Below are 15,049 nucleotides of genomic sequence, written 5' to 3'. Positions count from 1 at the left end.
AGGGGGAAATTCATAAACAAATTTTGCCGGAAAGAGTTACTTGTACTTTGCACACGTGTGTATTAATAATTTTAAAAAGCATTAATTAAGAAATATCAATAATGTGTGTGTGTGTGTGTTTTGAATTCATCAGTTAAATACATATGATAAAATGCCTCTTTAATATTTCTTTCAAAGATTGCTCTTAATTTAAGACGGAAAACTTTATTTTTTAAAAAGCCTATTCATTCGAGTGTCCAGCAAAAATTATGCGCTGGACCTCGATACAAAAATATCACTTAATCATGGTAGGGTGCAACAATGGGGGATGGCCGATAAGATTAGGAAATTATACCATTTACATGTACTTATCTGCCAATGGCCTCCTACCCAAACAGGAAGATGGGGCGTGGGCACGATGGCCTGACACTAATCGCATATTGAACATATATTGTCTGAGTTGATTGTATATAGCGTTGTAAAGGCTGAGAGAAAGGTGTTCTAGATAAATACTACCAGAATATAGTGAAGGAAGTCTTTTAAAAACTTTGGAAATCTTTGTTTATCGAAACTCCTAAATGAGAAAAAAATATATATAATATATATATGGGGGTCATTTAGACCTTACGATATATCCATTGTGGAAATCATGTATATGGACTCTATCTATATATGGCTTTATAGAAAACAAATTGAAGGGGGGAGCTAGGGGGAGCTGAACCACCACCAAAAATAAAGTTTCAAGCAAAAGCAAAAAATGTTGGTTTATAAATACATTGGTAACTTTATGTTGATACATCTGTACATATTCAAAACTGTATCCACTGAGGTGCACAAGTGCGGATATAGTCATGTTAATAAAAAGATCCGTCAGAGTATAAAAAAAAATCTTAATTTGTAAGGTGTATAAATTTACCGCCTCAACCTTTACTGGCACCCAATGGATTATATATATTCTATATTTATGGTATCACAAAGTTCGGACCCAAAACGGGCTTAGCCCCTGTGGAAATTTCTATATATATGCATGCTTTTTTGAAATTTTAAAATCAATTTTATACTGTATATATTATATAGGCCTATACCATGAATATCTTTAATTTATATCTTTGAAAGAAATATTTTTATTGGCCAAAAGTATACATGTTTGGGGCGGTTGCGACTCCTATGAACAGCTTACAAATATTGTATGACTATACTACCTATTCGATCAAAATTAAACTAATTTACTCATTTTGAACAATTTAACACTGAGCATAATTAATAAGTTCTATCCCCGGTATCATGAACATTTTGATTCAAATCAGAATTTTTTTCTTCAAATATTGCAAAATTGAACTCAATTAAGAGTGCAACGAAATCTGAGTCTTACTCAAGTTGAGAAGATGCCCTGAGTTTTTCTCAGAAAACATAAGTTTGCTAAATAAACTCGAGGCCAAAATGCGTTTGGTGGAAAAATTTTTTTTTTTACCGGGAAATTGCGGAAGGTGAAGTGCGCATGTCTGTAAACAGTGCAAGCCGTTCAAGCGACGATTGATCTTCAGAGGCATTTTAGTGATTGACTTACTGCTCTTAAGAAACCCTCTCTGGTAAGTAAATTTGTTGACGCACTTTGTCCTTAGATCTTCAGAGTTATATATTATTACTGAAAAGTACTAGAAAATTCTTGCTATGTGAATTATTTCACGAAACATGTTTTATCACGTGAACACGACATGCCAAGGTCATTAATGCATATTATTCGGGAAGGGGGAAAAATTTGTAAACATAAAGAATGAAGAGCAGATTATTAACAGTAGAATTTTTTTCTAGATAATGAGGGTTTGGAAATTAAAGAGATAGCGGTGTTATAACGATATTTCGAAGAAATTTGTGTAACATTTTTGATTCAAATTGGCAAGATGCCAGACATAGATTATAATGTATGCATAATGCAGAGGCGATGTGGATTTACATGCATTCCATGCCAAATTCTTTTGAAAATCATATTTTTCTTAATTTTTGAATGCATCATCGAGTTTAATTTAAAACCACCAGCATTAATTTATTGATTATAATATGATTGTGAACTACACGAGCCGTGTTGTATTCAGTGTAAAGACGCGGAAGCTTGCCGGGTTATTCAATGACTGAATCGGAGCACATGATACTTGATATATTTACACTTTGAAATAAAAAAAACACAAGTAGACAGTCACAAATTGCATAAATAAACATTGAAATTCTAAACTCTTCAGGAGGAAAGACTCGGGGGGAATTGCGGCCTCTAAATATTACATATTATTTAGATTTAGGTCCTACTAGGCTACTTACCATTTATGATATATTCTGACAGATCAGGAAAATATTAGATTAGCCTGTTTTATTTTAGATTGCCTTTATCTGTTCAGAGTGGCTTTACTTACTTGTTAGCCTTCTTTTTTAATCAGTTTGTATGATTAAATATCATTTCTTGGTGATTGATACTTGTTAGTTTAAACAAAATCTATTCAATGCATTTATGACAATATGGATGTCATTACAAACTACATGTAACAGCAGAGATTGAAAAGCAGGTCATGCAATGACTTCATGTTGTGTAAATCCACTTCTTTTTCTTTGATCAGAGTGAGATGTAGTCAATTGATTCAATGTTTTTTCTATCACAATGAGTGGAGGTTATTAAGTAGACCTATGGATGCTATAGCAAGGACATAGTACTAATCACTAAGTCAATAATAAGGCCTTCAGGAGCATGTGTGCATTCACTCATGGCTTATGCCTGATGATAAATTCCCTCACTGCCAAGGAGTGCTGGTATTATCACCTGTACTTTCCCCATTCATGTTCATAAAGTGATTAATGCTTGGTAGATATCCAGGTGTAATGTAAGACGGTAAGTTGGTCACTTTGTATTTAAAAGGTAAATTCCATAGTACTTTTAAATGTTTTCTGTTGGAAATAGGCCAAGTGGAACAGGGGAAAGTTTTAAAAAGTGTTTGTTTTTATTTCCTTTTAGATTTTTAGAATTTTTCTGTTTCGATATAAGAAGAAATCTGTAAAGGAATGAACGATTGGCGTCCGTTTATTTATGGAGGACTTGCATCTGTTGCTGCTGAGAGTGGTAAGAGCTTCAAACTTTTCCGTTTTCTTTTTGTTTTAAATATCTGATTCGGTGTTTGGTTTTCTGTGTTGTTGTTGTTGTTTTGTTGAAATGGTTAGTTTATTGTCAAGTATTTAAAGTAATATAATATGATTGTACTCGTAATGTGGGTTTATGTAGTTATTATTTTCATATTAAAAGGTACTTTTCCTATCGATACAACAAAAACCCGTCTTCAAGTCCAGGGACAAACTATAGATGTCCGTCTTAGAGATATCAAGTATCGTGGTATGATACATGCCCTAAGGCGCATTTGTCTTGAAGAGGGTGTCAGGGCATTATACTCGGGGTAAGGAATTTTGACGTAAAAATAGTGCTTATTTGAAAACAGTAATGAAATATGAATGTTATTGAATTGCAGCAAATTTATTGGCACACAATCTGTTGGCTAATTTCCATCACACTGTCAGTGTCTCCAAAATTAGATGAGGGTGCTTTGTGTGATGTTGGCAAATTTCCATGTAATTGTGCATAAAGTTAACCATTAATAGTTCACCATTCAATGCAAACTGGCTACCTGCCAAGATGTGGAATGTTTTGACTTAACTTTTATAGAGAAGAATGAGATAAAGATGAATGGATATTAAATGTACTTTGAAATTGGGAACAAGTTGATTACACAAGTTTTTGACATTATTGTGTTACAGGTTAGTCCCAGCGCTGTTGAGACAGTCAGCATACGGAACTATAAAAATTGGCGTTTACTACTCTCTCAAAGGCCTCATTGTTCCTAATCCAGAAGGTAGCTATTAACAATAGTAAATTAAAACTGAATGTTGACAGAATTGAAAATGTAGTAGGTAGGGCTCCAAGCAGCCAAGAATATTTTGGGGCCCACATTCAAGACCTTTGTTACAGTAATCAATGTGTACAGTTGTGAACATTGTATCATTGCGAAGCATGCCCACTTTTTAAGGTTTGACACTACTAATAATGGTAATGGTATAAGATGTAATCCTTGTACAAGGGTCATTTGATGACTACTACTGATTTCATTGCACATGTTGCAGGTGGCAAATGTTCCTGGAGTTTTCAAATGCTTTAGTTCAACCTATAATCTTCAATGATTGTCATTAAAAGAGGTTGTGTTATCATTTTAGTCCAAAGGCCTTGACGATTGGCAACTACTGAAAGAATTAGCTTGTGACTGTATTATATGATACCCCAAGACCGGTGAAGGGCTTCAAATTTTGGCCTTTGCTCGGCACTTATGGCCTTTGAGCAAGTGAGGGTTCTTTAGCGTGCTACACCTACTGCAACACGGAACATCCATTTTTAAAGATATTTAGAAGAAATATTAAAAGGTCAAGGTCACAATAACATTATGGGGTCCTCTTTATCAGTTTTAGTTGTAACTTCAGTGTTCTTTCCCTTTACATAACTGATAGCGATAAATGGTACCATTTCCAATGCCAAAATGAAATACTATTTTCCCCAATTTTTGGACTAAAATTGCAGACAACAAACTGTCTTAGTACTTTTAGGCTTGTAATTTGCTACATTGTATGAAACATTGTACGAGTTAGCTTATTTTCACTTCAGTAGAGGTCAATGAAATGAGGTTCAGTTATAAAATTATATATGTTGAATATTTGTGTATTCATAAAAATATGGATTATTCAGTGTTGATTTTAAAACAGATGTCATTTGTCGACATGGAAAAAAATTCCTTATTTGTTCAATTGTTGTTCATTTTGCAGATGAAACTTTACCCATCAGTGTGTTCTGTGGAGTTGTTGCCGGTGTTGTGGGAAGTGTCATATCAAACCCCACAGATGTGCTCAAGGTTAGTGTCTGTAACTCCACATAGAGATGTGTTAATGTAACAAAACCCCATAGATGTGTGAGGTTTGTGTGATTAATGTATATAAATTATGTTAATGCTTGTAATGTTAGAAATTATTGTATATTTTTTACAGGTGCGAATGCAAGCTCAGAGAGAGAACGGCAGCAGAGAAACCATTTCACAGGCATTGGTCAAGATTTATAAAGAAGAAGGAGTTCCAGGCCTTTGGAGGGTATATAATAGCGAAATAAATTGTATTTAAATTTTTTGATATCGAATTAGATTTTTACAATTTATGAAGTCAGGTGATGAATTAAAATTTAAAGACTCGTGTTTACTTGTTAGCCCAGATTGAATGTTAATATGATTAAGGGGCCAGGTTTCACATGCAAAATATCAAATGAATTTTTGAGCATCAACCCCCTTATCTGAATAGCTGACATTTTGTTATTCATATAAATACATGTAAAGTATGTTTTATAAAAGTATGAAAGTATTATGATTAGTGAAAGTTGCACTTCTAGTGTATCATATACCCCCCCCCCCCCCCCCCCCCCCCCCCCCCCCCCTTCCTTCCAATTCTTCTTACAATTATGGACTACCTTGCTTGTTGAATATAAGGGCCCGAGATATGATTTATAAAGTTGTCCATTGTGAATAACATCAGAATATATTATGTTATCAATTGATTGACAGGGAGTCAGTCCTACTGCACAGAGGGCGGCCACCGTAGCAGGGGTCATCCTTCCTGCCTACGATATCAGTAAAGTGCAGCTCCTTCACAACCTACAACTTGAGGACTGCATGACGACACATTTCATGTAAGTTCGTAGGGAAAGACCTTATCTTTTTTATGCTTAATGCAATATCTTGTTGAAATTGATACAAGGATAATGAATTTATTTCTTTCATTTGAGATTCACTCAAACTTTGAAATGTGTAGAAGTCTTTAATGAGTGGATTGTTTCCGGTTTTTATAGGGAATTTGTCTAAAGGTTAAAATTTAAAACATATAATTTCCATTATGACTGCATTTGTTTTATTATGTCAGTAATTATCAGATTCTGAACACGGGAATGAAGAGGAAATTTGAAAATTTAATAATATTTTTAAATATTTTAAGATTTTGAGTTATTTGAATTTCCATTATAATTGCATGTAATCTATTTGATAGAGTATCTCTGATTCCAAACTTATGCATGAAGAGAAAATTTCAAAAATACACTGAAATTTGATTATTATTTTTTCAACAAGTTTAAATTGTTTAAATTTTCACCCTAACTACCTTTAATTGAGAAATCAAGGTTGACAATGGTTTTCTTTGATACCAAATGCATGAGTGAGGAGAGAATTTTAATGAGTAGATAAACTTCAATAGTTCAGATTGTTTGATTCTTAACAGAGGAAACTTTAAAGATTTCATGAAATTAAAAAAAATTTAAATGATATAACTCTTTCCATCTTTCACCAGAGTTCACAATATTGATTTCTGCCCCTTGTCATGAAGCGTGTCAGTCTTTTAATTGATTTGGAGCTTGTCTGCAATTTATATTCTTGATTTTCCTCAAAGTTTGAAATTTAACACACGACACCTAGAAAATGCGATCAAAACTGAAGTAAAATGCATTAAAACATTGTTGATTGAAATCTTTATATGTTTCAGGGCAAGTTTCATTGCTGGTTTGATTGGAGCTGTGTTTTCAACCCCAATCGATGTTGTCAAGGTAATACAGTGGGGCATGTCACTCGCTTTCTTAACCATCATCCACTTCTTTTTTTGTCCCGCAAAGGTCTATATACTGCCTCGATGATACACAGATATCAAGAATTTATCACAGTAACATAGTTTTACATTCAATAGAAAACAAAAATGATCAATCCACTGTTTTATAATCACTGATAGTTACTTAAAAATGATCAATCCACTGTTTTATAATCACTGATAGTTACTTTTAAAGCTTTTGATTAGTTTTGATATTTTCTTTTGGATTATGAAATGTGAATTGAGTCGGAGAGTGGATGCGTGAAGTTTATCATTTATTTTCGATCACGAAGGACTAATCCCAAATTTATAGCTTGATTGTGTATCAACAAGGCATCAAATGTCTCTGCAGTGCCAATGAACAGGTCTGAATTTACTGTGATAGGTTGTTTTGACTTGTATATGGTGAAAAACTTGTCCACACATCAGCAGACAACAGTCGCAGATGAGTTCTTTCTCCTACCATCATGCAATATGCTCAGAAACAGCAGAAATCCAGTGATTTCATTTACTGAATGGGATTTTCAAGGAGACAGTTTCATGGATTGATGTCAGTAATCACATAATGGACTACAATGAGACACTGTAGTATGTGTAGTAGATCTAATGTGGAATTATCAGAGTAGGAGAAAACATGTCTTGCCAAGGGTCCAATGGACATAGGTGAATCTACTTGCTTTGGGATTGGCATAGCCTCTTCTAATACCCGTCCACAAAGGTTGGATTTGCCTAATCTGTAGGATGCTAGGTGCTTTCCAAGATGTTTTTTGTACACAGTTCAGTTTGATGTTGGAGTGCTGGACACATTTTTCACCATCTTTAAATTTGCACTTATAATTAAATGCATTCCCTTAGAAGTGTTAGTATAAGTTACTATTGTTTAAAAATCTCGCATGTGTTTTATAAAGGTAATGTCATGTGAAATTCATATTTAGACAACATTTTATCAGTATGTCTGTGTGATTTTAAATAATGAAATATATATATGAAAGATGCAATTTTCAGAATTTTTTGTTGCAAACTTTTCCTTGTGTCTCAAGGCTATTTCTGCTTATGGTAGTCAATAAAAGCATGCTTGTATGCTAAACAAAGTTCCTCAGAAAAATTATTGCAATTTCACATCTGTAAAGTATAGAAATTGATGTATTCTGTTTACTATCTTTCACATAGACATAGTGATAAAAATGTCACAAAAATATACTTGGTTTTCATTTACTTGATAATTGATAGATACAAATATAAGTATAGGTGCTAGGCGTTCTGATGCACTGCAGAGAAGCCCCTCCCATTTTGGTGTCTCCAATGTTCTCCGATTTTTGAGAAATAGTTCAGATTTTAAAGATACTATGAATAAAGTCTTTGACTGTCAATTCTCTGTAAAGGCTGGAAGAAAACCTGATGTCTAGATTTAATAGAAGAGTTCAAACATATTTTCAAAAGCACTAACTTGTGAAAGTTTGCAGTTTTATTGATAACACATTTGGAGACATCAGCTACATACAAACATGCTTATGCATAGAAAAAATTTATGATCTGTGCCAAAAAATGTGCACTGGAAAATATGTATGTTTGTGCATGTGGTCTAGTCTGCTAGACCACATTTGTCTACTCATCTAGTTGGATGGTTCATTGTTTTCAAGGTGCTCTAAGCTACAACATAAGACCGATGCAGAGTGTCGACTAATTGGACGACATCAAGGCAGATTGTCCCACTGTACGCGGAAGAAGCAGGGTGAAGGAGGGGCACAATGAGCGTTGCCGCCCTTTCCCACCCTCACTTTCATACATAGTGGGTTAACTAAGTCATGCGTATGTCATCTTGACCATTATTTCCCAAAAATGAACTAATGTTCTTATTGAATTTTTCAAAAATATGTACTATGTAAAAAGATATATATGGCATTCGTAGTTTGTACAGTGATGTACTGATTGAGCATTTGCTACATATTATAGGACATTGGGAAAGGGGTTTCATAAAAATATGTGGTAGTTAGAAAAATTGCAGAGATTTGTAAAAGGCTTTAACATGAAATGAGGCGATATTTAACACCAACACTGACACTTCTTAGCTCAACTAAGCTGAAAACTCTAGTTATCTTTTCTGATCAAAAACTTTCGTCTGTAATCTTTATAATTTTCACTGCACCCCTTCCAAGGGGGAGATGGTGAATCGATAGGGTGGAGTGTATAACTATCTATTCATGAACCAACCAAAGCTTAACATGTAAACTTTTTCTAAAATATTTATTCAAATATTTACAAACTCTTACCACTGGGGCCAGGGCATAACACAGTAGTGGGTTTGATTTTACTTCAAAAATTTTCTCAAGAACCGCAAGGTTATACATTTGGATTTTGTTGAATTGTATTCAAGGATACTCGCACCATGATCCTCTGATCAAGGGTAGGCCCGTGGAAGATTTTAAGTTTTGCATCATAATAAACAGAAACTCCTTGGTAAACCTTTTTCTGAAGAAATGCATTGGTTAAACATTTGGTATTAATATACAAGTGTCCACATTTAGTGCAGATTCAATTTGACAGTGGGACCAGGGCAGGTCTAAAATGGGTTTTAAAGTTAAACATTAGAAGATATAGGAAAACTCCTTTTTAAAACTTTTCTCTAAGACCACATACATGTAGGTACAATTTGTCAACTTACTATGTAAGCATCCTACGTATTGCAGACCCAGCTTAGTTCCTCCCACGATAACCCCAAGCCCAGGGTGGGGTCAATGCGGTTTGATAAGAGCTTTCATGGCAAAATGTAACTTGTCAGGTGAACAATGTGGCTTTATTGGCACAGTGCACTATAATAATTGGATAATTTCAACACTGTCGATCTATGTGATCTTTATGTGCTATTCATAACGAAGACAGTACCTGTGTTAATTAAAAATTCAAAGTACTTCACCATGGCATTAGAAGAGTCTTAGTGGATGTGATGATATTGGCAATTATTATGGGTCCTCTTGAACCTTTCAAGTGAAAAAGAAAATATTGAAATCAAAATTTGTGGATAATTTGGTTAACATTTTTCTCAAGTCTGTCTTTATGATTTGATATAAGTAATTGGGATGTGAAAACATTTTGTATATTTTGTGTCTGGACCAGTGAGAAAAAAATGTAGGCAAATACATGAATGATATATATTGGAGAATTAGTGATAGAAATTTAGTACAACTCAATTTGAAAACTCATTTTCGTTGTCAAATTCTAAATTGTTTTGTCAAAATAGAGTATTAAGTTTTGTAAGTACAATTGGGTTAGTTTCCTTAAAAACTATGTCTCAGGTGGGTGTGATTATTTTTTATTTAACAAGGGAAGAGGATATGCTATCCCACAGTGTAATGATGTATTGAAAGTCGGGAATTACAAGTGCTCATTTGGTACCTTGTGACACACAAAGTAGCGTGTAATGTTAGTTATATGTGTAATGATTATGTAATATGTGATTATGTAATGATAATTTTTCTACAACAAATCTGTACTTTTGTAAATATATGTGTTTTGTAATTTATTTTGTATCATGTGTATATACATCACACTTGCTATTGAAATGTTCGATATTTTATTGGCCACCACTTCAAAATTTGACTATGTTGTTAAAACTGCCCTTTTTCTTTCAGACAAGAATGATGAACCAAAAAAGATACAAGCCATCAGTTCTGAAATCTGGTATTAAGACTTCCCCAATTTACAAATCTTCATTGGACTGCCTAATTCAGGTAAATTAAGCATGTCGCACAGTAAACCAGTAACATAGTGGTCAATTAATTTTGATAGTAGTTGCAAAATTTACAAATGTTAATGGTGGCATTGAAATAATTAGTCATTGTTAAGTGTTAATCCTGATTGGACCCTGTGGGGAAAAATTGCATGGGGTGAAATCCATCCTATTAGAAAAATTGCGGATGCTCTACAGTATTGAATATACCTGCATTCACCCTAACAGCAGTACCATCAACATACACAGTCCAGTGTTGCCTGTTCTAATTTTTATATTTGTTTTCTTTACAGACTGTCAAAACAGAGGGACCATGTGCATTATACAAAGGGTTTTGTCCAACTTGGGTTCGACTTGGCCCGTGGAATGTCATCGTATCCTTTATTATCAGACATCTTTATGTGCACCTGTCAGAGATAATTGTATTACATGTATGTTATGTCACACTGAATCTATCTGTGCATCTGTCAGCACCGTGGGATAAAAATGAAACTTATTAAGAAGATTAGAATGATCAAATTCCCAATGATTAGAGGATTATCTTCAAGGTCAAATGTCAAGGTCAAACTTAACATTGGTTAGGATAATAAATTTTATGCCCGTAGCCTGTTGGCACATTCAACCTTTAGAGACATGTTGGATTATAGTATGGTGCAGTGTTTCTATCTGTTCATCCATCAGCACCTTGAGAGGAAGGATAGAAAAAGACTACTAATAAGGCTAGGTTAATCAAACTTGGTACAGATGTTCCCTATTGGTGTGGGGAAGGTTAAGGTCATGCTAGCATGGGCAGTCATGAAGGCAAAACATAACTATTAAGACTTGCTGTACATGTACTCTGTGGTGTTGTTTCCAAGTATATATTTGAATTAATAATTTTGCTTCTCAATTTTACTTTATTAGAGTGAATTCTTTTTTGAATTTGATATTATTATGGATGTTGCCCTTATTGTTGCATTACTTGGTATGTTCTGCAGCATGAGGGTTGCTTTTGTTATAAAGTAAGCACTTTTTCTAGTATATGTAAACAGAAATTTTCATACAAAACTTGTGGACTTTAACTGGTGTTCAGTTCTTCATGATGTATGAGCAACTTAAGAAGGTGTACTGACCGGAACAACTGTGATACTCATCCACATCCACTGCTGATCTCCACATTGTCGACAGAGACACATTGTTGGTGACTGATTAGCAGCACAGTGTGTCTAGGACTGACCTGCCATAATGCTAGAGGTGGAATCCTCTAAATGACTGTGATCTGAATTGCCAAGAGACCCACGGGAGCTGGACTTGCCAAATCCAAACTATTTTGGAACATCGTTTTCCTGGCACCCACAGTAGATGATCTACTGATGCTCAAACTTGCATTATATCAATGTATTATGTGGTTTGGACTATGTCATGGGATTGTTTAAAGACGTTTTATTCCAGGATTATAAAGTCTTTAATTTTTCCTTGCAAAGAGCACATTATTTTACTCAAGAGACTTGTAATTTTATCTTGTGTATAGATATTGTATGTACATACAAAGTTGTACTTGGTCAATTGCTGTAGTTTGCTTACGTTTATACAATTACCATTGAACTTTGTTGTGCTTTCCTAACCATATGTACAGTATATTGTTTCTACCAGAAATGTCTCCTTGTTATATTTAAATTCATACATTTTTATTATTTTTTTACCTTGCAAGTATTACACAGGGCACCTTTTCAGTTTTTGTATCCAACTTAATGAAGTACATGTACAAGAAGTATGTGATAAAAGTGTCTAGATTTGTAAAATGACTGGGTATTTTAATAAACAGGGTGACCTGAGAAGAATGTGTTATTATTGAAAATCAGTATTTTCCGGTCACCGGAGTTTCTCGGGTGATCTATTACAATATTTTCGAGATAACATTTAGTGGAACTTTGAATGCCTAAGTGGGAGAGTGGATCTAAGCAGCTTCTCTTTAAATATGTAAATGTAGGAAATACAAAACACAATCAAAAGAAATATTTGACTAAAGTGGAAACCTAAAACAATGTCATATTTGCAAGTTATATCCTGGATATGATATGTACGAGCAACGAAATAATGTGACATAAGAATTCCATGTATTTTTACGGTGACTTAGTATGCTAAGTTTGGGATCATTTCGTGAACATGGACTTGTCACGAAAATGTGATTTTGCATGATTTTTACGTGAAACCATACTTAATTACTCGCTGAATACCTATCATTTACTTAGTTTGTATATCTGTTGAATTCGGGTGATGAAACTTGCTGAGCAGATTCACTTGTGCACTGATGAATATTTGTCCCACTCGTCATGTAAACATTGTTTTGCACCTAGTTCTCCAAAGGGAAATAACTCTTGACGTATCTTGAAACCGGCATATTGGTCAGTGTCCGCCATCCTCCATTGTGTGTTAGCAATTGAACACTTTTAATTTTTTCTTGATAATACCGTTGCAATTTTCAAAATTTGCTTTGAAGCATCTTTGGGACAAGGGGGACATAAATTGTAAATATCAAGACTCCTGCACTTGTTGGGCCTTACTATGTACACTTCGGCTATATTAATAATTATGAGCGTTGAATGTATTGGAATGATTGAAAGCAAGTTTAATCTATTTTGTGAAATGTAAAAAGTAAATTTAACCACATTTCCTGGACTAGTTTAAGATTAGAAATTTATTTTAATATACTAGAACAGTTGTCTGCACTTGGTAAAAAAAAAAATCTAAATCTTTCACTTGTAAACACTTAAAGGTCAATTCAATTGATGAGCGCATTAGGTACTGCTAGGAAGATTTTATTTCGAGCTCTGTATAAATGATTGATCTCTTTAATTCAATTGATGATAACTTCTAATTATTTACAACGATTTTGAAAAAGGAATTAATGCGCACATCAATTCTTTTAAAGAGATCATTAATTCAATTGTGGATATGTTGAATGAAGCTATCTCATGAGGTAATTGCTCTTTAAACGAATTATTGCACTGATCAATTATAAATTAATGATATCGTATTTCATTTGAAGAGGACAGTAACTCAATTGCGCACATTATAGTAGATTTATTGTTTTCTTCGATGAAATTATTGTGTGCATCAATTCAATAGTTGGCATCATTAATTCATTTGAAGACGGCAACAATTCTTTTGTATAACACGCATCAATTCAGAGTAAGTGACCAAATTTTGAGTGTGTTAAGTGGACATTCAATATACACAATCGTTTTACTTTCAGAAGTTTATAAGAAATCAAAGAATTTTAAACTATACTCGCCTTATATCTACTGTTCATTCAAAATTTGGTTAGAACAAAGCACAATTTTAGCAAAAAGGGTTTTTCAATTTATTTCTGTTGGGAATATGATTATAACCAAAAAATAAATAAAAAAATAAACCGCAACAATATAGTGTATTGTTTCATATACACATGTGCTCAAAATTTCGTTGGGTATATTTATGCAATGCAACGAAAATGCATAGAAAGACAAGATAGGCTTTGTTCTTTTGAATTACGTGGATTTCTTTCTACTCCCCATCCTTCAGATTGACGTATTTTTCCAATCTCTCCATCTCTTTCTGTGCTGTTTCGATCTGTTTTTGGATTCTTTCCTTCTCTCTTTTATCTTGGGCCCTCTTCTGCTTGTTTAACTGAAGTTTTTCTTGGGATACTAATGTTTGAAAAATAAATTAAGTTACAATTATAAACTACATGTATACAATTTACTTGGCCTTTCTGAAATGTTCACGCTGTTTGTGAAACAATGAAATATATATACCTCGCCATTTTTTCAAAGTCCTCCTCCCTTTGGCCGTTCACCATACGAGTCGGCGGAAGCTTGGGATTTTCAGAGGCTCCGAATGTCACACTGAAGGCCACTCCTCCTTTGGCTTCTAACAATTCCTCTGTCACCACAGGCGGATGCACTAATTGGTATACCTCTATTTCCTCTGATTTCGCAACACCCACCTTGTTATTTTTAGATAAACAACTTTGAAAAACACCCATTATCGCCTTTATAAGTTGTGAAGAAGTGTTTGCAACTCACAACTGAGAAGACGTTAACGATTATTGTGACGTCATAATAAGAAATATGATTATGACGTCAAACTATTTGTTGAGACAATGGAATACGCCGGTTTCGAGATACGTCCGAGTTATTTCCCTTTGGAGAACTCTCGTACATAGTAAGGCGCTAAAGAATTTGTTTACACGCGGGAGTGGGACAGATATTCATCACAGCGTAAGTGAATGTACTCAGTAAGTTTCGCATACGCTGTTTGATAACCCGAATTCGACTGATACACAAACTAAGTAAGTGATAAGTATTTAGGGAGTAATTAAATACATAGAATTCTTATCCTATCACGTTATTTCGTTCGTCATAAGTACCATATCCAAGATATTTCTTGCAAATATGACATTGTTTGTATGTTTCCACTTCGGTAAAACATTTCTTTCGATAGTATTAAGTATTTCCCACATTTACATATTTAAAGAGACTTCAAGCCGCTTTTAATACATTTCATCGTCTTCCTCGTTGGGTGTATATCCACTCTGTCCCACTTAGGCATTCAAAGTTCCACTAAATGCACCTCCTATACAGAAGAGTTCGTATCTCGAAACTGACGTATTACGCTCGTCCTTCTATCGCT

The 15,049-nt window shown here is 34.1% G+C and overlaps 1 protein-coding gene and 1 pseudogene across 1 annotated transcript; one reads left to right on the top strand and one right to left on the bottom strand.

The window, feature by feature from the left end:
* Positions 1-1,437: 1,437 nt before the first annotated feature.
* LOC125657985 (kidney mitochondrial carrier protein 1-like) lies at positions 1,438-12,213 on the top strand. The gene is made up of 11 exons (XM_048888977.2): positions 1,438-1,568; positions 2,978-3,082; positions 3,263-3,410; positions 3,769-3,863; positions 4,822-4,907; positions 5,041-5,139; positions 5,604-5,728; positions 6,571-6,631; positions 10,299-10,397; positions 10,690-10,770; positions 11,469-12,213. The coding sequence occupies exons 2-11, from the start codon at positions 3,025-3,027 to the stop codon at positions 11,505-11,507; spliced, it is 891 nt and encodes a 296-aa protein (XP_048744934.1). The 5' UTR covers positions 1,438-1,568; positions 2,978-3,024; the 3' UTR covers positions 11,508-12,213.
* A 1,627-nt stretch (positions 12,214-13,840) lies between these two features.
* LOC125660096 (uncharacterized) lies at positions 13,841-14,402 on the bottom strand (annotated as a pseudogene).
* Positions 14,403-15,049: the final 647 nt, after the last annotated feature.

This window comes from Ostrea edulis, chromosome 9 (genome assembly GCF_947568905.1).
Source record: "Ostrea edulis chromosome 9, xbOstEdul1.1, whole genome shotgun sequence".
Taxonomy (NCBI): Eukaryota; Metazoa; Mollusca; class Bivalvia; order Ostreida; family Ostreidae; genus Ostrea; species Ostrea edulis.
This window is presented reverse-complemented; position numbering and strand designations above follow the sequence as displayed.